The sequence below is a fragment of the Rhinopithecus bieti genome, unplaced genomic scaffold (assembly GCF_001698545.2).
Source record: "Rhinopithecus bieti isolate Rb0 unplaced genomic scaffold, ASM169854v2 scaffold_70890, whole genome shotgun sequence".
NCBI lineage: Eukaryota > Metazoa > Chordata > Mammalia > Primates > Cercopithecidae > Rhinopithecus > Rhinopithecus bieti.
Window position 1 is genome coordinate 1,001,925 of NW_016827312.1, and position 26,891 is coordinate 1,028,815.

The 26,891-nt window shown below is 36.9% G+C and overlaps 1 protein-coding gene across 1 annotated transcript in view; it reads left to right on the forward strand.

Moving 5' to 3' along the window:
- Window positions 1–238: 238 nt before the first annotated feature.
- Window positions 239–26,891, forward strand: part of WASL (WASP like actin nucleation promoting factor) — a 64,886-nt gene continuing 38,233 nt past the window's right edge. The window contains 1 exon segment of the mRNA XM_017863763.1: window positions 239–1,604. Within this exon segment, the coding sequence (XP_017719252.1) occupies window positions 1,488–1,604 (117 nt within the window). The 5' untranslated portion in view covers window positions 239–1,487.

A 26,891-nucleotide genomic window follows, 5' to 3' on the forward strand; every position in this document is an offset into this window, starting at 1 on the left:
GCCTATTTCATTAAGGACAGCTTTAATTTTAATACTTTATAATTATTTTCAAAGTGCATGATAATGGTTTATCCGTCTGGTTAGTACATCAGAGATTTCTATTGGCGCTATCAGAGATGTTAACATCCAACAATTTTACCAAAGTGTAATTGTTATAGATGTCTTGTTTAACATATAACTTTTTTGTTTATTGAAATTAAGCAATTACCAGACATGAATTTATGCAACAAAAATGTTTAATGTGGAGAACAGTGACATGCATAATTGATAACTCACTGCAGTCTGCATCATCGTCTCTAGATTCCAAAATTTCATTTTAAGCCGTTTAACTTACAGAACAAAGGGGGTTATCTTAGATAACTTTTAATATCCTGGGCTATTTTCCAATTCACGATAAAGGGAAAAAAAAATGTGTCCTGGGCCCTTAGAAGAAAATACTTTGAATTTAAATATGACACATACATTAAACCCACGTGACACGCCAGGCAGGCGGTGGAAGTCAAGTGCATTTGTTTTTGTTACATCCATCAGGGCGATCTCTTTCACAATTCTGGGAGAGGCCTGTTTGTTCCTCCACTCCCACAGTTGAAGTTTGGACAAAGTTTGAGAAAATCCCAGGCACCTGCGGCTCCTAGCGAAGCCCGCGAGGAGCACAGGGGAGAGCATCGCTTCCCCAGTTTTCAGTCTTCAGATCGCAGGCCTCTCGCACCCGCAGAGCAAGCGTCACGCTGCCGCGCTTGAGAAATAAGAGCTATTTCAAGGACGGGCCCTGGCTCCTCACTGACGCTTCACAAAGGTGTGCGTCCGCCCAAGGAAGGCCGGCGGCGCGGCGGCGCAGCGACGGCGAGGAGTCTCCACCCATCTTCTCTTCAAGCAGCAGTAGCTGAGTCTGTGTACCCAACCGACAAGCCGAGATGCCAGAGGCCAGAGGACGAAGTTGAAAGCCTGCGCCCCGAACCAACCGGGATTCCACTTAGCTCCGCGCGGTCCGCGCCTCGGCCGGAAGGGGGCGTGGCTTCAGGCCGGCGCGGCGAGGCCCGCCGCCGAGTTGGGGGGGTTCCTCCCGGGCCCCGGCCGCGCGTTTCCGGTGCGCTCCCCCGCTCCCTCCGTCCTGTGGTCTCGCCCGTCCCCGCTGCCATGTTGGATTGTGCGGCCGCCGCCGCCGCCGTTGCGGGAGGGTTGGGGGAGGAGTTGGGAGTTTAGCGCAGTCGCCGGAGTGCGAGGACAACGACCATCCGGCCCTATCCTGGCCGGGCGGGAGCTCGGAGCTTCCCTTTCTCAGCGCGGCCCGAAGGTGGCTCGCCGTCGGCGTCTGCGTCCCTTGACCTCCTCCTCCTCCCCGCTCCGGAGGAGCTGCGAGATGTGGCGCCTCTGACTCCGCTTCTCCCCGCCCCTGTCACCGAGAGGGGGAACGAGCTCTCGCCCACTCGCCGGAGGAGACGGCCCTGGCCTCCCGGCCCTGGCCTCCCAACCCTGCCGGCGAAACCATGAGCTCCGTCCAGCAGCAGCCGCCGCCGCCGCGGAGGGTCACCAACGTGGGGTCCCTGCTGCTCACCCCACAGGAGAACGAGTCCCTCTTCACTTTCCTCGGCAAGAAATGTGTGGTCAGTGGACAAGAACCGCGTCGCCACCCCTGACATTACCTCACGGGCCCGGACTTGGGGGCCGGGAAGTGGGAGTGGGGAAGGAGGCGGGAGCGGCGCGGGGAGGGTCCCGCTTGTCGGCCAGGCCTCCCGCCAGCCCCGGCCCCTCGTCGGCGCCCTGGCCCTGCTCCCTGGGTGCGGGCTGTGGCGGTCGGGCGCCGCCTCCCCGAGCTTGTGGGGGAACAAGGGAGTGTCACCTCCGCAGGCCTGTCCTCCAGCCTGGCCGGGCCTCGGTCCGCGCCCTGGCTGCCGGTTAAAACTTTACTCTCACGCCACAAGGGGATTTTCTTGCAAGAGTCGCTTGGTCCCAGAATCTGGGTCCTTGTTCTAGCTCTTGCGTCACCTCCTCCTACTTGATCTGGGGGTACCTTCCTTAACAATGCCAGGTTTGAGGAGTGGATAGGTCGGGGAAGGAAGGTGGTTTTTACCCTCCCATTAGGATTCCAGGAGGGAATGAAGTCGAGTGCAAGAGCCTGGGCTCTCTTCAGATTAGAGGGGGTAAAAAAATGTTATTGCTCTTCGTTAAAGAGAAACAAGATTTATTTCTCCAGCAACCTTGTCTAGGCCTGGTTTCTACTCTCCTTCCCACTGATTTTTTTCCCCATTGGTCGGAGGGGGTGCTGCTCTCCCCGCAGCCATGCGCAGGGAAACCTCAATCTCTGGTAGTTCTTGGTTTTTGGGGCCGAGAAGGATTCTTAGTTTGGTGCTGTGCGGCCAATTCCAACCCCAGATGGCCAGTTGGGAGCGAGCAGTTATGCTCTGGGAAGGGGAATGTGTGTTGTTGACGGAAGCATTCATTACATTGGCTACTGGCACTTCTGGGGGTGGGGAGGTTCTGCTCTGTGGTATAGGCCTTGTCGGAATCATACTGCGGTGACTGGGTTGAAGTGTGGTTTGTTGAAATCCTGGCTGGGTCCCTTTCTCTCCACTTTGTTTGCTAGCACCTGCAGAGTATGTGTCACTGAAACCCAGAAAACACGGAAATTTCAACAGAGCAATACCATTTTATAACTCCTTTAATGTCAAACCAGATTTCACCTGCTTCTTTACAAAGTTAAGATTAGACAATTTCTGGAAAGTTCTTGGATTAATTGTTAACTTCATAGAAGTCCACCCTTTGTATCTTGTGCCATCCAGTTGGAGATTGAATCGTTCCATACAATTTCAGATGTGTTTCAAATTTCGGAACTTAGACCTTAGAGAACATTGAGTTTCCTGATTAGAAGGATGAAACAAGAGGAGTGGCTCAAAACGAGAATTTTGGGTAACAACTTTAAGCCCCTCCCCATTCACACACACTTTTTTCAACAAATGAGAGAACTGATCCAATGAGCCCAAGTCATACAGCAGTTTAACATTGTAACCAGAACCAGAAAACCAGGACTCCTCATGCCTAGTCCTATGCCATTGTACTTTCCACTACATCATGTTGTTTTAGAAGGGTGTTTTTTTTTTCTTGTTACTGATTTATTTCCAAAAGTGGTGTTAAAGGAATAACCACTTTGCCTTTTTCACCAAAAACTAATTAAAATACAAGATTCTTAAAGCACCACTAATGTTTGCATATGTTCAGTTTAGGAAAATCTCCAGCACTTTGAATGTTAGTTACCTCCAATGAAAAAAAAATTCAGTTGCTGGTTTAGTAGATTAGCTGTGTAACCTGTATCAAAAAGGAAGTAGTCGTACTGTGTTCTACATACCACACACATTAACTTTACGCAGAAAGGACATTACATTTATACACAAGTATAATAATTGTTCTGTGCTTACCTGTAGTTTTACTGGTTTCAAAAAATGGCAGATGGGGAAAAATACTGTAATAGGGAAAAATGATGTTGCACGTTGGTTAGTGTAAGTGGATTGCTGAATAGGCTGTCAGTATTCAGTGCTTAATTTCTTTATGCCATCTTTTATTAATTAACTTTACCTTTTGCATTTCTGTCATTTAAAAATCACACTGTGTCAGTTGCCTGCTTTTGTGGGATAAGTCGTTGCAAATACTAATTTCAAAATTTCAAGTCCCTAGTTAATAGAGAATGAAGAGTAATATTTTAATTTTTGAAATAATCTTTTCCTCCCTTTGCTGATTATGCCGGGTTTTTTTGTCTTTTAAAACATTACTGAAATACATTGTCTCATAATAAATCCAGCAGTAAGATTTACAGGTCAGACCAAATGTGTTAGGCAGAAGTGTACTCAGAGCTCTATTTAAGAATTCAAGAAATGAAACAGAAGCAGTTACAGTCTTAGCTCTGGAGGAGCTTCATATCTTCTTTCATTCAACAAACATGCATTGATTAAATGTTGAGGTCAAAATCTAGAAGGGCTGATACTTGTCCTCAGGGAGTTTACTAGGTCTAAAAAGGGAAACGTGTAAACTGATAAATAAGTCAGTGCTTCAGAGTGATGTGTAAGAGGCTACTTTTCACAATAGAAAATGCCTTCGCTATGTAATAGCAAATATGGGTTCAAACTGGGGGTCACTTTGGACAAGTTTCTTAAGCTTCCTATCCCAGTTTTGGTTTTCTCATGTGTAAAACAAGGATACTATCTCATGGGTAGTTGTGTGGATTGAGACTGTGTAAATATATGGAAACTATTTTTATAAAGGTTTAGGGGATTAAAGGAGAGAATGGTGGGAGAGAGGATGAGTAAAAGCTTGTTAAAATGGATAACTGAATGTTTATATTTAAACAGGTACTCCCTAGGCTGATGAGAGGTATGAAACAGCTTGAAAAGTTAGGAGACCTACTAGTAAGTTTGTTAGGTTTCTTAGGGAGCAAGAAGGGCTTCTGCTTGGGCTCTCAGATTTAGGTATGCATTGGAATCATTGTGGAGATTATGAGAAATGCATATGCCTAGACCCAATTCCTAGATAATATTCACAATCACTGGATATGAGGTGAAGCTTGGACATGTCTATTTTTAGCAAACTTGACAGAAGATTTTAAAGTATATCACAGTTTGAAAACCACTGCTGAAGACCACGTTGTCTGATAGGATAATCCTTGAGCACATTGGAAATCTTAATAGATTTTTCTTCAATTTTTGGTCTATATTTTGCAAATTGAAGCTCAATTAAGTTAAACCAAATTCTTTTAGTACAGCATTTCTCTGACCGCTTAAGATATCAGTGTACATTTCACTAAGAAGTATTGAGGAAGTATTGCACTCTTTAATGGGGACTCACAAGATCATATTTGACTTAGAAAATTTTCAGGGGAAAGGTGGAGGCAGTATAGAACGTGGATTGAGGATTGTGAGGGAAAGACAAGGGAAATCAGATAGTTGTTTTATAGTAGTGCAGGTGAAATATGATGAGGGCCTAAATTAAGAGAGTACTTTGGGAATTCAAGAACAATTAAAGTCTCCAGCAGAAATTAGTCCCAGTTATATATAGAAGGTGAGGGAAGGGAGTTTCAATAAAGGCAGGCATTGTAACCACCAGCAGAAAGAAACATATTTTTATTCTCATTCGCTGCAAATATGCCTAAATGTTAATGAGACTCTGGATTGGTGATTGGCTTCATGGAGGAGGTAAATCATCAGTAAATCTTTTGTTTTACCACAAAATTCATTTTGTGGAAGTTGAGATTTCATGGTGATATATAAATACATGATATGTACTTTTACATAAATAGTTCTGAAGCCATTCATTAGCTGGTAGTATTATGAAGGGAGAACAATTTAAGAAGGTTATAAATAAGATTACTAGGTCTTGTTTTGTAGTTATATCTGTTGCCTTTCATGTAGTGTAATTCAATTAATTTTATATAAAGAGTATGTGCAATTTTGCTAAGTGGAGTTCAGCATGTATAGTCCTGAATAAGTGAGAAACTAAGGATTAGGGAAAAGTAAAACATTAAACTACGTCTCTACAGCCATATCTGGTCTATATGGATTGGGGTTGATAATGTTATTGAGCATTATCTTTCCCTGCCATACTCACCTGGTTTGTTTTTTCAAGATTTAGTGATACTTAAGCCATTTTTATTAATCAACCTTAATCTTTATTTCCTTTATCTCCTCAGCACTTGTTTTAACTTGCTTATTTTCTTTAGTTTTTTGTTTCCTCATTCTAATTCTTGGAGGTAGACTTTATGCCTCGGTAGTCTATTGTAATTTTTATAAGTTCCAGCACACAGATCAGTGAATACTTATTGATTGATTGAATAATTATAATTGCTCACTTGCTTATTTTTTAGGAGCTTGTTCTGCATTTCTCATTGCTTGATTAGGTTGTTAAGCCCTTCAGTTTCTAATGTACATGGTATCTGGACTTTAGTCTTCATTTATTATGCGACCAAAATGGTTTAGTTCTGCTGCTGAACTAATATAGGTGGTAACAGTTGTCTAACAGTAGTTTGTTTCTGTTCTGAATCAGACCTTTTGGGTAGGGATTCTTAAATAGGCATAGAGGGAAAGATATGCTTAGCAGGATCATTGTATTGATGTTGGCCTGAGTAAGGCACTACTGGTGGAAAGTTTAGGCTGGGAATGTATTTCCCCTTGAGTAGTAAGGAAAAATAGAAGTTAAAATTCACTGGATTTGGAATATACAAAGATGACAAGATACCCTTGTCTAGTACAGAGGAAAAAGATTAGCACAAAATGTATGTGATGCAGCGTAGCTATAAGCACAAGAAGAGATTCAGAAAAGTCCAATGGTTGGATTGTGAATTTTGTTTCTGGTTATTCTTAGCTCTATAATACAGACAAATTTCTTAACTAGTCTCAGCCTTCATGTCTAGATTTGTAAAATGGGCTTAGTCAAGGATTTCAAAGAGTGTACAATAATTATGGAAGATGCTTAGAGTCCATGACACACAGTATTCGGGGAGTTTGTAGGAGCATATGAAAGAAAGTTGTTATTAATACTATTTCGTGCTCAGTTTAGATTTCCTGTTACTGGCAGAGAGGATTTAGAGTAAAATTTTCAACTCTGTGTTGTATTTGTTTTGACTTAGGTAAATTAACAATTTTAAAGTCAGTTAATTATAGAGTGTGTAAATTAAAAGTTAAGGAACAGCTTGAATGTATCTCTTTGGGAGTGTCTGGGCAGCCTGAGCCTCCCTGGCTGCTAATTGAAGAGGAAGAAAGGGGTCCTGATGAAAAAGTTAGGAGTTCCTGTATTTTAGTCCATACTTTACTACTATACATTGTGAATGTGAACAGGAATTTCGGAACTTTTTTTTTTTTTTTTTTTTTTTTTTTTGAGGCAGAGTCTTGCTTTGTTGCCCAGGCTAGAGTGCAGTGGCACAATCTCGGCTCGCTGTAACATCCGCCTCCAGGTTCAAGTTATCCTCCTCCCTCAGCCTCCCAAGTAGCTGGGACTACAGGCATGTGCCACTACCCACAGCTAATTTTTGTAGTTTTAGTAGAGACAGGGTTTCACCATGCTGGCCAGAGTGGTCTCGAACTCTTGACCTCAGGTGATCCGTCCGCTTCAACCTCCCAAAGTGCCGGGATTACAGGTGTGAGCCACCGTGCCTGGCCATTTCTCCCTTCCCGAACTTCACTTTTCTAATTTGAAGATGAGCGGTTGGACAAGATAACTCCACAGTCTTTCCAGCTTTAATGCTTAATCAGTTTAACTATTCTAGATACCAGGGACTCCAGCAGGGGAGAGAACAGGCCTAATGTTAACTCTGTTTTGCACAGCAGAGACTAATATAACATATATCTAAGCAGAAGGTAGATAATCCTGAATTATTTCATTGAAAATTCCCATTTTTAATTCACCTTTTTCTAAGCATTGTAATTTAATAGGCATTTCACTTTTAAAACAACAGAGTGAACAGAATAAAAAGGTGTTAGTAATAGAATTATCAACTTTTAGCTAACTTAGAATTATTATTTGTAATTATAATGTATTTTTGGGTTGTTAGAAACTGCTTTTTTGATTAAGATGGAGTTATTTTTAAGAATTTCCCTTTTGTTAACCAATTCCATCTAGAATCCTAAATCTGGATGAAATTGTATTAGTGATGTGATAGGTGTTACATGTTACTGCTTATTTTCCAACGTTAAAACATAGGTTTTAGTTTAAGTAATAGACTTAATAGTTACAACGAATTGACTTGGTTATTTTAGAGACTGGTTCAAAATTGAGATTACCATGGGGATTCATCCGTGTGATTAAAATAATCTTGCCTTTCTTAAATTTTTTTTTAATGCACTAGACAACATGCTGAAATTATGGCTTATTTTATTAGTGAATTTTATATTCCTGAAACCGCATACCAAGAGACACTAGAACCTTTGACAGAACTTTTCTGAAACTCAAATGAATGCCTAAATTAGGCATCCTTTTAAGATTTGAAGGACTGGGTTTTATCTTTTACTGTCTTTCTTGCTTTTTTAACTTCTGTTCTTGCTGTACTCTGGGTATTAGAAAGCACAGCTCTTGAGGGAAAGATGTGACTGGGCCCTCTGAACAGTGTCTCCTACACCAAGTTCTGCCAGTCACTCGTTGGCCATCTCTCTTTTGTGGACAATTGTAGGGATTTTATTTAAAATATACCATTTTTTAAAAAGTTATATTTGTAAAAATTGTATGTGTGAGTAAAATCAAATTGTAAAGTCTAGAAATAAAGTCTTGATTAGAGAGCAGGTTTGATTAGGACATTCAAGATTCCTCATAACATACAGAGTTGGAGCTGTTTAAGTGTTGGCCAAAGTACAGAGGAGCTGGGTTCTACTTGTTTTGCTGCTGTTAATGGTAGCCCATTCTAGTTTCAAGTAGAAAAACAAATTTTAAAAGAGCAGGTAAGAGTTGAGCTTTGTTATAATTTATTCTGTCTGGAAGTCATAGCTTTGTTAATAGAGTTCACTCTTACTCTAAAGGTTCTCGAAACAAAACAAGTTATACATTCATAGTCACAGTAATAGGGTATACTATAAATGTAATTCTTATAGGTCACCTAGCATTATTGATAGATTCTTGGAAACTGTGACTTTAGGTGAAACAACACATAATGAAACCAGTTTTACCATAGGGTAACTGATACAAACAAGAGTTAAGTTTCTATAGCATATTTATGGTCACAGAAATATCACCAAATGTCTAAATAAAGACAAAAACACTTCTAATATTAATTAATGAAATAAATGTAAGCTGTAACACGTTTAAGAAAGAGTAATAAAAACAAGACAATTATCTACCCAGTTACTTCACTTCAGTCTCAGGTGATTGGAGCCTATCCTGGCAGCTCAGGGTATAAGGCAAGAACCAACCCTGGACAGGACATCATCCCATCGCAAGGTGCACTCATACCTACACCCACACCTCACTTGTACACTCGCTTATCCTGGGATAATGTAGACACACCAGTGAACCTAATATGCAGATTTTTGGGATGTGGGAGGAAATCCAAGTACCCAGAGAACCCAATAAACATGGAGAGTACCTGCAAACTCCACACAGATAGTGGCCCAGCTGGAAATTGATTTTCTTTTCTCATCAAAGTTAATAATGGGCTGGGTGTGGTGGTTCACACCTTTAATCGCAGCACTTTGGGAGGCTGGGGCAGAAAGATCACTTGAGGCCAGGAGTTTGAGACCAGCGTGGGCAACATAGACCTAATCTCTACAAGAAAAGTAGCTGGTAGTGGTGGGCTCATGTCTGTAGTCCCAGCTACTCCAGAGGCTGAGGCAGGAGGTTCACTTGAGCCCAGGAATTCAGGGATGCAATGAGCCATGATGAGGGCGTTGCACTCCAGCCTGGGCAACATAGCGAGACCTGGTCTCTTAAAAAAAAAAAAAAAGTTAGGATGAAAGGACATTGAACAAAATGATGTTGAACAAAAGGATGTTATTTGAGGACCAGCTGTATTAAGTATTTAGTAATTAGGAGACATTTGGCATACTTAACCATATTCATAAATATAATACAAAATCTTATTTATTGCATCTATGTTAGTAGTCTCAGAAGTATTAGAGAGTTATATAATAGCATATAGGAGAGTAAAACTAATTAGAAAACAGTATTTTCTCTTTGGAGTTAATGCATTGTAGAGGAATTGTAACCCTTTTTTATAGAGACCAAATAATTGAATATAGAGTAATGTTGAAGAGGTAAATACAGAAAAGCCCCTTAAGAAAATGTGATCAAATGAAAGATATATATATAAGATAATATATCTGACATATGTATGAGATATATATGTTTTATCAGTCAACTCCTTTACTAATACATGCGCTAGTTAGAAACTGAAATGATTTTTATTAGTGAAACATAGTCAAGTCTTGAGGACTTACTGAGCACATAACACCCTCCCAGTATCTTGGAATATGAGGGAGCGATAAGGAAAATCCAGGTTTTACCCCTCGGTTATTCACTGTAAAGCTGAGGAAGACAAAAATTATGCATAAAAAGATATATGCTCTAAACCAGCATATATATATATATATATACACACACACACAAACACACACATATATGTATAAAAGATTTGAATAATAGAGAGGAGAGATGGGTATATCATTGTGGGACTTGAATATAAAAAACCTTAAATAACCTAGAGAATTGATGTCAGAAACAAGGAAGCAACTTATCAGGTACAGATGCTCTTCTACTTATGATGGATTATGTCCTGATAAGTTGAAAATATTGTAGTCAGAAATGCATTTAACACACCTAACCTACCAAACATTATAGCTTAGCGTAGGCTTCCTTAAATGTGCTCAGAACATTTACAATTACCTACAGTTGGGCAACATCATGTAACGCAAAGCCCATTTTATAATAAAGTGTTGAATATTTTACATAATTTATTGAATACCATACTGAAAGTACAAAACTAAATGGTTGCATGGGTACTCAAAGTATGGATTCTACTGAATGCATATTGCTTTTGCACCATTGTAAAGCTGAAAAATTGTAAGTGGAACCATCATTAGTTGGGGAGTATTTATATCGAGAAATGTATAAACAAAAGTTTGGGGTAGAAAATGTGTATATAATTTTAGGAGGTATTGAGGAGACTGGTTGGCTAGAATTGAGAATGATATTTGCTTGGGCAGATAGTAGATGGTAAGTTTGAAGAGTAAATTGAGGCTAAATTTTGGAAGACCTTTGAACTTCAAAGGATTGAACTTTATTCCCTAGACAGTAAGGAAACACTAAGATTCCTTCAAGAAATTTCAAGATAGGAAGGATCTGGAGAAGGAAAATTGGAAATTATTATTCATAATAGAAATAATTGAGTAATAGTTTATTGTTTACTAAATTTCTTACTAGTTTAGCACATCAGATCTGACTAAGAAACCTGGATTGTGGCAGCTTCTAGAGCAAGCTTGTTCAACCCACGGCCCAGGATAGCTTTCAAGGTGGCCCAACCCAAAGTCATAAACTTTCTTAAAACATGGTGAGTTTTTTTTTTTTTTTGCAGTTTTTTGTTTTTGTTTGTTTGTTTGTTTGTTTGTTTTTGCTCATCAGCTATTGTTAGTGTTACTGTATTTTGTGTGTGACTCAAGACAATTATTCTTCCAATGTGGCCCGGGGAAACCAAAAGATTGGACACCCTGATGTATAGCAAAAATAAAAGGACTAAGTCCTTGATCTGTGTGTCCATGGCAGACACCAACAATCACAGCATTTTTTTCCTACTGAGTTCAGACATGGTCTCTGACTGCCTGTTGTATTCCTAGAGGCAATCACTACCAATTGTCCAGGTTCATGATAGATGAAATCTAGTTGTCATTCCAAGGCTAGATACCAGAAACATGTGAAGAAAAAATTGGCAGTATTTAATTGGCTTGTGAATTATTAAATAGTACTATAAATAGTACTATTTATAGTATATTTACTATATGTATAGTAAATATATATATATAGTCCAAAGCTCTAGTTCCTACTATCTAGCTATATATAGTATAAACATACTATATATAGCTAGATAGTAGGAACTAGAGCTTTGGACGCTAGTGTTGATTATTACGGCTGTGGCAGTGGAATTAGATCTGTGAAGGTGAACAGTCTAGCTAATGTTTTACTTGGCCAGCATTGGAAGAGGATGGCTTTGGCTAAGTGCTAAAGTGTTACTCTCTTTAATTTGCTAGAAACATGGTATACATATTGTTCTGCAACTTAACTTTTTCACTTTTATTAATATATATTATATATTTCCATGTTTATATCTGTTGCATCCTTTTTATTAATATATTATTGCCTTTTATCAAGTTATATTTATGTGTAATTAATTAACCTCTATTAATGGGTGTAATCGTTTTCCCTGTAGACAGTCTCACACTGGTGAAAACATCTTTTTGTTAAATTCATAGTTTTTGGTGAAGTTCAATATCTTTTCATGTCATTTGGCCATTTATATTTCTTCTGTGAATTGCCGCTTCTTGTCCTTAAACCAATTCTCTATTGGATCATTTGTTTTTGTCTTAGTGACTTGGAGGAGCACTTTATATGTTAAAGATAATAATTCTGTATTATAGTATTTTTTGTGGTTTGTCATTTATCTTTTGACAAGTATTTGGTTTTGGTCATTGTACAGGTTTAACAATTTTTGTAGTTAAGTGGAATAATCTTTCTATTATAATATCAAGTTCCCCAACTCAGAATTGCAAAATATTTACTTACATTTTCTGGTATTTTATGGTTTTATTTTGAACATTTAATCTTTAATCTTTCTGGAAGTGAATTTGGAAAATGAATGTAATAGAAATCCAGCTTTTTATTTTTGTAAATGGCTAGTTGTCCCAACACCATTTATTGAGCAATTTATTTTCTCCCACCCATATGAAATGCTTTTTTTTTTTTTTTTTTTTAGATGGAGTTTTGCTCTGTCACCCAGGATGGAGTGCAGTGGTGCCATCTCTGGTCACTGCAAGCTCCACCTCCTGGATCAAGCGATTCTCCTGCCTCAGCCTCCCGAGTAGCTGGGACTATAGTCATGCACCACCATGCCCAGCTAACTTTTGTATTTTTAGTAGAGACGGGGTTCACCATGTTGGCCAGGGTGGTCTTGATCTCTTCACCTCATGATCTGCCCGCCTCAGCCTCCCAAAGTGCTGGGATTACAGGCGTGAGGCACTGCACCTGGCTGAAATGCTGCTTTTATAATTTACTAAATTACTAGGAGTACGTAGACCAAGCTTTTCCAACCTGTGGCCCATGGGCTGCATGTGGCCCAGGATGGTTTTGAATGCTGCCCAAGACAAATTCAAGTACAGTCTTAAAACATGAGGTTTTTTTTTTTTTACAATTTTTTAAAAGTTCATCAGCTATTGTTAGTGTTAATGTATTTTGTGTGAGGCCCAAGACAATTGATTGAATGTGGCCCAGGGAAGCCAAAAGATTAGACAGCCCTAAGTCTTAGACTTACTTTTGAAGTTTCTTCTATTTCTTTCATTTGTTTATTTCTTGGCCAGTACACTGGATTTTAATTAGTGTGGCTTCATAATGATGCTACAGTTTGATTAGAGTCTCTCATTACTCTTCAATATTTTCTGGCTATTTTAATATGCATATGCTTAGTTTTTTTTTTTTTTTTTAAGGCTTTATCCTCTACCAAAAAAACATTCGATTTGACTTGGAGTAGCATTGGATTTGTAGATTAATTTAGGAAGAATTGACATATTGAGGCTTTCCATTGGAAAGCAAGATTTTATTTTATTATTTGTCTTGTTTTCTTCTATAGTTTTATACTTTTCTTATATATACACTACCCATTTCTTTAACATTTTTTTTTGAAGTACAAAATAATACCCAGTTACAGTCATGTATCACATAATGGTGTTTCAGTCAGTGATGGACCACATATATAATAAGGTCCCATGAGATTACAGTGGAGCAGAAAAATCCCTGTCATCCAGTGATGTAGCCCTACCGGCTATTATGCTGTTTTGTTGCCATGTATTTTACTTCTACAAATGTTATAAATTCCGTGATACATTTTATAGTTTTGCTGTAAAGATTCGGTTATCTTTTAGAAACATTTAAATAGTAAGGGAAAAACCCTTGTATTTATTCACTTGGTTATCATTTCTGGTGCCCTTAATTCATCTGTCTAGATCTAGGTATTTCTCTGGTATCATTTTCTTTCAGTGAGAAGGATAACTATTTTTTTCTTTCCTTGTTTTAAAATGTTTCTTATAGTGCAGGTCTGCTACTTATAAATTCTTTCAGGTTGACATAACTTAAAAGTCTATATTTTATCCGAATTATTGAAAGTCGTTTTCTCTGGGTATAGAATTATAGGTTGATAGGTTTTTCTTTCTGTTCTTTAAAGATACTGCTCCAATATCTTCTGGTTTGCATTATTTCTGGCAAGAAATCTGCTATTGTTTTTTTCTTTAATCTTCCGTACATAATGTATCTTTTTTTCTCTGACTGCTTTTCTGATTTTTCTCTTTACTACTAGTTTGAAGGGATCCAATTATGATGTGCCTTCGTGCAGTTTTATTATTCTTTATCGTGCTGGATGTTAACTAAGTTTACATCAAGTTTGGAAACTTCAGACATGATTTTTTCAAGTATCTACTTTTTTTCCCCGGCCCTACTGGGCTTGAGTTTCAGATATATTAGACTGCTTGAAGTTGTCCCATACCTCACTGCTGTACAGCATTTTTTTCCTCCCTCTCCTCCTCCTCCTCCTCCTCCTCAGTTTTTCCTTTTCTGTGTATTTTTGGATAGCAGCTGTTGCTATGCCTTTAAATTCACAAATATTTTGGCTACAATATCTGCCATTAAAACCATCCACTGTATTTTTCATTTCAGACATTGTGGTTTTCATTTCTAGAAGTTTGATTTGTGTATTTTTAAAATACATGTTCAGTCTTTGCTCTAGCTACGTTTTTAAATGTGTGGACTACAGATATAACAACTGTTCTAATGTCCGGTCTGCTATCATCTGAGTCAGTTTTTGTTTTATTCCTATTTTCACTATTGGTCATCTTTTCCTGTTTTTGTTTTAGTTTTTTTCCTGCATGTTTGGCAATTTTGATTGAATGCCAGATTTTGTAAAGTTTACCTTGACTCTTTTATCAGTCTTGAATTTTGATGGTAAAAGTTACTTTTTTTATTTTCCATGAAATCATTTGTATAATTGCTAATTGATCTATTTTAATAGCAACCTGCTCTTTTGTGTGCTCTTTACAATAATACTTAACATTTCTGAAGATGCAGATAGATTTTTTAAAATTCCCATTAATTTTTTTTTTTTGTCAAGTCACCTGCACTGTGTATTCATTGTAGTCCCTCTACTCTTTGCTGCTGGTTTTCCTCAGTTGTCTTATTATTCTTGGTTGTTTGTTTGTATTTATATTTGCAGGACTGCTTGCTCAATATAGATAGCTGGCTTGCATTTTTTTAAAATGAAATAGTCATATTTTTTAGAGCAGTTTTACATTTACAGGAAAATTGTGCAGAAAGTGCAGAGGGTTCCCATATACTCTGTCTCCTTCCCTGCTCCCTCTTCAGTTTCTCCTATTAATAACACTTTGTATTAGGTAAATTTATTACAATTGATGATCCAGTATTGATACATTATTAACTAAAGTTTGTAGTTGACCTTAGGTTTGAGTCTTCGTATTGTACAGATCTTTGGGTTTCGGTTTCACAAGTACAGAACATCATGTCCACCATTACAGTGTCATACCAGAATAGTTTAACTGCCCAAAAAATACCTTGCACTGTGCTTATTCCTCCCGCCCCTCCCTGCTGAAATCCTAGCACCCACGGATTTTTTTTTTTTTTTTTTTTTAACATTTTCTATAGTTTTGCCTTTCCCAGAATGTCGTATAGTTGGAATCATACAGTATGTAGCCTTTACAGACTGGCTCCCTGTTTCTGTTGCTCCACATTCACACCAGCATTTGGTTTTACCAGTGTTTTGGATTTTTAGTTATTTTAATAGTTTTGCTGCCATATCTCAATTCCCTAATGCCATATGATGTTGGCCGTCTTTTCATTTGACTATTTGCCATCTGTATGTCTTCTTTGGTGAGATGTCCAAGTCCTTTGTCAGATTTTTTATTGGTTTGTGTCTTATTATTTTATTTATTGTGTTTATGTCTTATTGATGAGCTTTAAGAGTTCTTTATCTGTTTCAGAATCAATTCCTGTGTCAGCTGTGTGTTTCGCATGTATTTTTATCTGAGTCTATGGCTTGCCTTTTCATTCTTTTATCAGTGTCCCATGGAAAGAAGTTTTTGATTGTAACAAAGTCCATCCAGTTCATCAACTTTTTCTTTCATGGATTGATTATGTTTTGGTATTGTATCTAAAAAGTCATCATCGACCCCCAGGTCACCCAAGTTTTTTCTTATGTTCTCTTCTAGAACTCTTAATAGTTTTGCAATTGACATTTAGATCTTTCATCCATTTTGAGTTAATTTCTGTGTAAGTTGTAAGGTCAGTGCCTAGATTTGATTTTGTTTTGTTTTTTTTTTTTGGCACGTGGATGTCTAGTTTTTTACCACTTGTTGAGAAGATTGTTATCAGTTCTTTGTTGGATTGCCTTTGCTCCTTTGTCAAAGATCATATGACTGCATTTGTATGGGTCTACTTCTGGGCCACCAGTCTATTTTGTCTATTTGTGTTTTCTCTCAACAAGGCCACACTGCCTGATTACTGCAGCTTTATAGTAAGTCTTGAAGACAGGTAGTGTCAGTCCTCTGGTGTTACTCTTACTCTTCAGCATTGTGTTGACTATTTTGAGTCTTTTTCCTTTCCCTAACTTTCAGTTTTTTGATATCCACAAAATAACTAGGATTTTGACTGGGCTTCTATTGAATCTATAGATCCATTTGTAGAAAATTGACATTTGAGCAGTATTTTTTTCCTATGTGAACCTGAAATACCTCTTGTTTAGGTCATCTTTGATTTCTTTCATCAAAATTTTGTAGTCATGTAGATCCTGTACTTATTTATTAGATTTATACAGAAATTTTTTTTGGTACTAATGTAAGTAGTGCTATGTTTTTAATTTCAGGTGTTAATTGTTCATTCCTGGTACAAAGGCAAGCAGTTGACTTTGCATATTAACTTTGGTTATGCTACAACCTTGCTTGATATAAAAGCTTATTGGTTTCCAGAATTTTTTTGTTTCTTTGATTCTTTTTTTTTTTTTTTTTTTTTTTGAGACGGAGTCTCGCTCTGTCGCCCAGGCTGGAGTGCAGTGGCCGAATCTCAGCTCACTGCAAACTCCGCCTCCTGGGTTCACGCCATTCTCCTGCCTCAGCCTCCCAAGTAGCTGGGACTACAGGCGCCTGCCACCTCGTCCGGCTAGTTTTTTTTGTATTTTTTAGTAGAGACGGGGTTTCACTGTGTTAGCCAGGATGGTCTCGATCTCCTGACCTCGTGATCCGATCCGCCTGTCTCGGCCTCCCAAAGTGCTGGGATTACAGGCATGAGCCACCGTGCCCGGCGTGTTTCTTTGATTCTTTAGGATTTTCTACGTTGATAAGTGTGTCATCTGCAAACAAAGACAGTTTTATTTCTTCCTTCTCAATCCATATACCATTTATTGTGTTGCATTAGCTAGAACTTCTAGAATAATATGGAATAGGAGTGGTGAGAGGAAACATTTTTACTTTGTTCCCAGTATTAGGAGAGGAATTATCTACTTTTTCTCCATTAAGTATGGGGTTAGCTGCAGGTTATTGATGGATATGCTTTTATCAAGTTGAGGAGGTTCCCTGCTATTCTTGATTTTTTTTTTTATTATGAAGGAGTATGCTTTTACTGTATCTGTTCATATGATCATTTGGTTTTTCTTTAGCCTGTTGATATGATAGATTACATTGGTTGATTTTTGAGTGTTGAGCCAACCTTGCATACCTAGAATAAATTTCACTTGGTTTTGATGTATAATTCTTATATATTGTTGGGTTCAATTTGCTAATATGTTGTTGACTTTTTTTCCATCTTTGTTCATGAAAGATATTGGTTTGCAGTTTTCCTTTTTTGTTAAGTCTTTGTCTGGTGTTGGTATTAGCTTAATGCTGGCTTTACAAAATAGTTACTAAGTAGTCCTTCTGCTTCTATTTCTAGAGAGATTTGTATCATGTATTCCTCATATGTTTAGAATTCACCAGTGAAACCATCTGCTATGGTGTTTTTTGCTTTGGAAAGTTATTAATAATCCAATTTTCAAATAGTCGTAGGCCTATTCAGATTGTCTAGTTTTTGTGTAAATTTTGATAGATTGTGTCTTCCAGGAATTGACCCATTGAATCTAGATTACTAAAATTTGTAGGCATAGAGTTTTTCAAAATATTCCTTGTTAGTCTTTTAATGTCTGGAAGATCAGTAGTGATAGGTCTCTTCTTTTGTTTAATTATTTTTTATTTTTTTATTTTTTGAGACGGAGTCTTTCTTGCTCCGTCACCCAGGCTGGAGTGCAGTGGCAAGCTCCGCCTCCTGGGTTCATGCCATTCTCCTGCCTCAGCCTCCCGAGTAGCCAGGACTACAGGCACCCGCCACCACGCCTGGCTTTTTTTTTTTTTTTGTATTTTTAATGCAAAATTAAAATGTTGGTTTCAGCATGTTAGCCAGGACGGTCTCGATCTCCTGACCTCACGATCCGCCTGCCTTGGCCTCCCAAAGTGCTGGTATTCAGGTGTGAGCCACCACGCCTAGCCGCCTCCTCTGTTTTTATGTTAGTGATTTGTGTCTCTTTTTTCTTGATTAAGCTGGTTGGAAGCTTATCAATTTTATTGACTTTCATTTCTGTATTGATTTCCTATTTTCAGTTGCATTGATTTCTGCTATAATTCTTTTTTTTCTTTTCATCTGCTAACGTTGAGTTTAATTTGGTCTTCCTTTTCTAGTTTCGTAAGTTAGATGCTTAGGTTATTGATTTTAAATCCTTTTTCTTTTCTAGCACATTTCTGCTTTTGCCGCATTGTACTTATTTTCAGGAGTTATATTTTCATCTTAATTTAGTTTAGAATATTTTAAAATTTCTCTTGAGACTTCTTTGACTCATTAATTATTTAGAAGTATGTCTAGAAATATTTCCGAATTTTCCTGTCTGTTACTAATTTATGGTTCAATTCCATTATGGTCTGGGAGCATACTTTGTGTGATTTCTGTTCTTTTAAATTTGTTAAGGTGTGTTTTGTGTCCCAAAATGTGGTCTTTTTTGGTGATTGTTCCATATGTGCTTGAGAAGAATGTGTGTTGTGCTGTCGTTAGATGCTGCATTCTATAAATGTCAACTAGATCCAGTTGATTGGTGCTGTGCAATTCAGTTCTATCCTTCCTGATTTTTTGCCCACTTGTCAATTACTGGTAGAGGGGTGTCGAAGTCTCTAAAATAGAGGATCTATCTATATTTGTCCTTGTAGTTATGTGGGCTTTTGCCTCATGTATTTTGACACTGTATTGTTAACTGCATACATATTACAGATTGTTATGTCTTTTTGTATAATTGACCCTTTATCATTACGTGGTGTCCCTTTTTATCTTTGATATGTGTGTGCATATATATATATATATATATATGTATGTACGTGTGTGTATACATATTTACTCTGAAGCATACTTTGCCTGAAATTAATATAGCTGCTCCAACTTTCCTTCAGTTAGTGTTAGCAAGGTCTGTCTTTCTCTATCCCTTTGCTTTTAACTAGTCTCTGTGTTTTTATATTTAAAATGGGTGTCTTCATTGAGTACACATGGATGCAAAGAAGACAACAGCAGACACCGAGGCCTACTGGAGGATGGTGGGGGTAGGAGAAGGATGAAGATTTAAAAACTACCAGTGGGATACTATGCTGATTACCTGGGTTACAATCACCTGTACACCAAACCCCTGTGATGTGCAATTACCCATGTAACAAACCTGCACATGTACTCCCTGAACCTAAAATAAAAATTGGAAATGAATAAAATAGGTTTCTTGTAGACTATATAGAGTTGGGTTGTTATTTTTTAACCCATTCTGACAGTCTTTTTTAAATTGGTGTATTTAGACCATTCACATAGGATTATTGACAGTTGGATTAATATCAACTGTAACTGTTTTTGTTGTCCTTAGTCTTTTTTCTTCTTCCATTCTTTAGTTTTAATTGAGCATTTTATGTGATTCCATTGTCTCTCTTTTTCTAACAGCAGTTATACTTATGTTTACAATTTTTTAAGTGGTTGCAACCCTGTAGTTTGCAATATGTATGTACAACTAATCTCGGGTCTAGTTTCAAATTATACTCTAGTGCTTTGTGAATAGTAGAGGTACCTTAGAACACAATGTTCCCATTTTCTTCCTCCCATCTCTCCCCACTGTCATTAATTTTATTTATCTAAAAGGTGTAATCACTGAATACATTGTATCTATTGTTATTTTAATCAAACTATTATCTGTTAGATCAATTAAAAAGAAAAAAATTTATTTACCATTTATCCCTTCTCTAGCAATATTTTTTCTGTATATATGTGTATTAAAGTTTCTGACCTCTATAATTTTCTTTCTCTAAAGAACTTTAAACATTTTTTGCTAGGCATATCGGTAACAAATTTCTTCAATTTTCAATCGAAAAATTATTTCTCTTTCATGTTTGAAGGATAATTGTGCTGGATACAGAATTTTAGGTTGTTGTATTTTTTTCTTTCAGCACTTTAAATATTTCACTTCACTCTTTCGCTCCACTCTCTCCTTGTTTGCATGATTTCTAAAGAGAAGTCCAATATAATTCTTAACTTTTTTCCTCCACAGGAGAGAAAATTTCTCCAATAGGAATTTTTAGGTTTATTGAAGGCACACAGAATGAATTCTTAATTTTTTAAGCCTTGTTTAATGCTACTAATTACTATCTTTTCCTATTTTGAAAAGACCTAAGAAAGTTTGAGAAGCTTTTAACTTTATTTGATTAAACATAAACCAAATTATCATAATCTCATATTAAGGGAGCTCAAAGTAAGGCTCATAGTATGGTCAGTAACTATTGAATTTAACTATCAGAAATTCACTTTTAGAAAATCTGGAAATTAGGGGTTGGCTTCATGTGTACACCCACATACGTATCTGTAGGAAGACTTATTTTAGTGCTACGTTGTAGTTTGATTTTTATGTTGTATCTCTTTATTCCATAACTTTACATCAAACTGTTCATTTACAAGAACAAGAATCTTCCATGGAGTGCTAGGAACAGTTTGGAGTAATCCAGAACATTATGTAATACACAGATGTGAAACTTTGGAAAAAGCTCTGATAGCAGTCAAGTGACTTATTTAAAAAATACTGTGTCTTACTCATTAAAAATACAGTGTTGATTATTAAAGACTTAGTCCTGCGCTGTCCAGTATGGTACTTGGTAGCCACTAGCCACATGGGCTATTGAGCAGTTGAAATGTAATTAATTCAAATTGAGATGTTGAGTAAGTATGAAATACACACTGGATTTCTAAGACTTAGTACAAAAAAAAAAGTAAACTATTTCATTTAATATTGATTACATGTTGAAATGGTGGAATTTTAATATATTCAGTATATAAAATTTAAATTAATTTCACTTTTTGATTTACAATTTGGCTACAAAATAATTGAAATTGGTTATTAGTTTGCATTATATTTCCAACAGATACTGCAGACGTAGGCAGTTCACAGAGTAATAATGATGACAGTGCAAATCATCTATAAACCTTACCACCCAGAAATAACACTTATTAACATTTTTGTCCAAATCCTCCTAGGTTTTGTCTTACATGAATTATTGAATAACTACACATGTATGTACTTACTCTCAGCAAACACACATCCACAGGCACAGTCATTAATGGTTTGGGTTTTTTTTTGTTTGTTTTTTGAGACAGTCTCCAGACGACTAACACCAGTTATGTACAATGAAGTTCCCCAGGCTAGGAGTGCAGTGGTACGATTTCGGCTCACTGCAACCTCTGCCTCCCACGTACAAGCGATTCTCTTGCCTCAGCCTAAGTAGCTGGGATTACAGGTGCTCACCACCACCATAATTTTTTGTATTTTTACTAGAGACGGGGTTTCAGATAAGTTGGACAGGCTGGTCTCAAACTCTTTACCTTGTGATCCACCTGCCTCGGCCTCCTAAAGTGCTGGGATTACAGGTGTGAGCCACTGTGCCCGGCCGACATTAATGTTTTATGGACCTTGTTTCTTGTCACTAAGTATACCATTATCAGTGGACACGTTTATGGAATTAGGAATTTCCTAGAGATGGACAGTTGTTGGGTTGTTGTTTTCCTTACTACCTTTTTACTCCCTAACATAATGTTGCAGGCCACACATACATGCTCTTCATCTGTCTTCACCAGACTTGATCTATTCTTTTATGACAGTTTCTAAGAAATATGTTTGCTCAGTTTTAAATTTATTTTTTGCCTTGCCAAATTGCATTTTTCAATAATCTGTACCTTTTATAATGACAGTTTAGAGTTTTCTCTGTAGTTGTTGAAAGTGTCCGGTCCCCAGGTAATGTTAAACAAATGTGTCAAGTTTTTTTTTTATTATTATTTAATTCTGTTAAGTGCTCTGAATTTTAAAATGCGATCTTTCTGAATGCTGTCCATGCTTTTTGTAAGAGTCTTAGAGACATCTCACTTTGAAAATGAAAGTGAATGCCTGAGATGATGAATACAGCAGTAAATTTTACAATTAAGCTTTCTTGTCTCCCTTGTAAAGTGAGATACATTTCTTTTCAAATAAAGCAAGTAAGGTTACATTAATATTTATTGTTAATAAGAACTTTCTTTCTAATTTCTCTAGCTACCATGAAATGAAGTGTGTCAAACATAAGTTATTAGTGTTTTTGGTGTTTTGCCTTAATGCTTCATCTTAAGATTCTTTTTTTCGCTTAAGAAATTACAGCATAATTTATGTATAATAAAATACATGGACCTTAAATATTAACTTTCATGAATTTTGACAAATGATACAGAGTATGACCATAGCCCCAAAGTAAGTTTAGAATATCTGTAATGCCTCAAAAAGTTCCCTTGAGACTCTAACCAGTTAGGTTCTTTCTAATTCCTGCCTCTCTCCCATCTTCATGCACCTTTTGCAGTCACTTTCTGATTTCTCTCATGATGGCTTAGTTTTGTCTGTTTTGGCCTCTTCACTCAGTGTGTTTCTGAGATTCATCTCTGTTATTGCACACGTTTATTCTTTTTTTATTAGTCACCTGATCAGTGTTGACCATGAATATACCACAATTTGTCTGTTCTTCTATTAACGGATATTTGAGTTTCCTGTTTTTGACTATTAGGAATAAGTCTCCTATGTTCTTGTATACTTTTGTGTGTGTGTGTGTGTGTGTGTCACATATTTTTATTTCTTTTGAGCAAATAGCTCAGGAATTACATTGTCATTGGAAAGATGTACGTTTATTTTTATAAGAAACTTTCAGATAGTTTTCTAAGTGGTTGTGCAATCTTTGCACTTCCACCAGCTATGTATGAGACTTCCCGTTGCTCCACATCTCCAGTATTTTATGTGGGCAGTCCTTTTGTTTTTGGTCATTTTAGTGGATGTGAAATGGCATCTCAGTGTGACTTTTGATTATATTTCCTTGATGACTAATGGTATTCTTTCTCCCTTTCATGTGCTTATTGGCTATTTGTGTATCTTTGTTTTTTGGATAGCACTTCAGGTCTTTTGCCCATAGCTTTCGTGGGTTGTTTGCTCTTTATTAATGATTTGTAGGGATGTTTTATATATTCTGGACACAAGATTATTGTTAGAGATATGTACTTCAGATATTTTCTCCCAGTCTGTGGTTTGCTTAATTATTATTATTATTATTGTTGTTATTATTTGAGATGAAGTCTCACTCTGTCGCCCAGGCTGCAGTACAGTGTCACAGTCTCAGCTCACTGCAACCTCCGCCTCCCAGGTTCAAGCGATTCTCTTGCTTCAGCCTCCCAAGTAGCTGGGATTACAGGTACATGCCACCACACTCGGCTGATTTTTCTATTTTGAGTAGAGATGAGAGTTTCACCATGTTGGCCAGACTGGTCTTGAACTCCTGACCTCAAGTAATCCACCTGCCTTGGCCTCCTGAGGTACTAGGATTACAGGCAGCCACCATGCCTGGCCTTAATTAATTTTTAATGATGTTTTTTGATGGGCTGGGTTTTTTAGTTTTGATGAGGCTAATTTATCTTTTTTTTTTTTCTATCACATACATTTGTGGTCTGAGAAATCTTGGCCTATGCCAAGGGGTCACAGTCGGAGTTTTTTGCTTCTTCTAGGAGCTTTGTGGTTCTAACTTGAGGTTTATGATCCATCTCAAATTTTATGTGTTATGTAAATTGCAAAAAAGGTCATATGAGGTGGTCATATGAATTTTTTCTTTACAGGTTCATTTTTTTCCCTATGTAGTTAATTTGATACAGCACCATTTGGTAAAAAAGCCTTATCTTTTGTCATTGAATTGACTTGGAACCCTTTCTAATAATAATTGGCCTTATGTGTTTGGATCTATTTCTGGAGTCTGACCTGTCGCATTAATTTGTTTTTGCATCCTTATATAATATATTATTGATATGATTGTATTTAGATTGATTTTTCACATTCATATGCATGAAGAATATTGGTCTAAACATTGGTCTGTAACATTAACAGATTTAATGCTGGCTTTGCAATACCTTTAAAAAATATTCTTCAGATCTCTAGGTAATATTTAACAGGGAACTTATGTTTGCTTTAAAACACTGATCTGTTTATCTTCTTTTCTTGTGACCAAAATTAACTGTTAGGGATTCTTACAGACTTAGTGTTGAATAAAAATTTTTTGTTTAGGGAAGGAATTGAAATCCCACCTCCCCCTCTAGAAGCCAGTGGGACATTTAATTTAAATGTTTTCTGCACTGAGACACATGGTTCAGTAAAGCAGAACCAGTAAAGCAGGTCTGCAGTAAAGCAGATCTAAATTTATAACCCTGTTCTTTGAGTTTCTACCTCTGTGACAATAGGCAAGTTACTAAGTCTGTCTCAATTTTAATTTCCTCATATATGCACTTGGTTCCTTCTAGGATTGATATTAAATAAGAAAATACACGTATAAGTTCTTAGCACTCTGCTTGATACAAGTATCAGTTCTAGACAGTTGTTATTAATATTTTTATTTGGGATTCTAATGAGGAAAAGGCATATTTTGAGAAATTTTAAAAAATATAACCTAATGTAAATTAAAATAGAAATAGGTTTCAGAGGCATAAATTCTGTGTAAAATTACATGTGTTTTAATTTTTATCTTTGCATAGCTTTACAGTTTTCAAATTATATCCCTCCTTTTTTAAAAAAACAGATTATTAGCATCTTGAGTTTAAAAGTCCGTTCTGTATTTTCACAGCACAGTAATGATGGGCGTACGTAATATTTATTGGGTAATTTAATAGAACATTAAATTTATATACAGTTTGTGTACCACAACAATGTGTAAAAGATAGAACACCATCGTTTTTAAGACCATCTTGAAAACCACAAAGTTGTTCAGCTAACAAAATGTACTGAAAATTATTTCGTGCTTCTGTGCTCTTCTGACTCTCAGCCTTGTTGTACTTTGAGAATTAGTGGGAAAAGTACATTGTTTTTAAAAATGTATGTTGACTTTGGTATGCTGTTTTTCGCCTCAGAACTGTCACTACTTCCTTCTATTGGGGAAGCTTTGAGAATTGGTAGGAAAAGTACATTCTTTTTAAAAAATGTGTGTTGACTTTGGTATCCTTTTTTTTGCCCCCAAACTCTCACTGCTTCCTTCTATCGGGGAAGCTGTTGTGGAAGCAAATTGTTACGGCATTTAAAACAGTATGAAGGGGATGCATTAACTGAGGTTTTTCACCATGTCATGTAAGTGCTTATGATTAGTTATGAAGTGCCAAGAAGAAAAGTGTCATCATTCTTCTAAAAATAATTTTAATACCGCAGATTNAGAATTGGTAGGAAAAGTACATTCTTTTAAAAAATGTGTGTTGACTTTGGTATCCTTTTTTTTGCCCCAAACTCTCACTGCTTCCTTCTATCGGGGAAGCTGTTGTGGAAGCAAATTGTTACGGCATTTAAAACAGTATGAAGGGGATGCATTAACTGAGGTTTTCACCATGTCATGTAAGTGCTTATGATTAGTTATGAAGTGCCAAGAAGAAAAGTGTCATCATTCTTCTAAAAATAATTTTAATACCGCAGATTAGCAGTTTGTAATGTCCTGAAAAAATATTTAAGACAATTTTGATAGCACAGCAGTAATCAATAAGATTCTAAGAAAGGCACCCCTTTCAGTTCAATCTAGCAATTGAATATGCAAAACACATGTAAAATACTGTGTTAGAGGCTAAAGGTAATAATAGTTCAGGAGCATGTAGCCCTTGTCTTTAGAGGGTGAACAGTGTTTTGGTGAAGCAGATCCCACATAGGAACTTATAGTCATTCAATAAGTGCTTTATTGGATGTATAAATGAAATATTATGAGAATATATAAAGGGAGAAATATTTGCCTGAGGAAATTGAAAAAACTTGATCGAGTGTGATATTTGAACTACATATATGGAGTCTGAAAAGTTTTCAACATTGTGTTTCAGCAGAGTGAACATTATAAGCTGAGAAGTATGATATGTTTGGAGGTCTGCAGATTATTTGGCTGCTATCTCTGATGTATATTGGGTTCATAACAAGATAGTGTCAAAATATTGATTGCCCCAGACTAAGAAATAGCTTGAATTCTTGAAGAAGAGTTTGGACTTTCTTTTTGTTAAATAGGAACCTGTTATGTTTTTGCATATTGATCTGGGTACTGAAAGATAATTGGCAAACACTTAATGAAAGAATAAAATAGAGGCAGTATCTCCTCTTGGGAGCAGGGAGCCATTACAATACTTCAGGCCAAAGCAAGGTATAAATTTCAGATCTCACTTACATACTTGGATATACTAGCATATACATATGATGAAAAAATGTATCATTTCTCATTGAATTTCATTAAGATTTCAGAGATATGAGAATACACACAATCTTTAAGAAGTGTATTGTTAGCTAAGCTTCTTTTTGTACAAATAAAATGAACTGATTCTGGCTGGCTCAACCAAAAAGGAATTTTTTGGCTACCAGAGGATCCCATGGAATTCAAAACAGAATTGAACAAGGAAGTTTCAGGAACAGCAGGAAGCTGGGAAGCTCTGAGAAAAACAGCAGGAGTTATTGGAACTTCTCTGAACTCCAAGCCTCTCTGCTTCCTTACTAAACCCATCAGTCCTGGGTCCCAGTTGAGAATTCTAAATTCCTGGGAGAGGATCTTAATTTAATTGATTGAGCTTAGCAC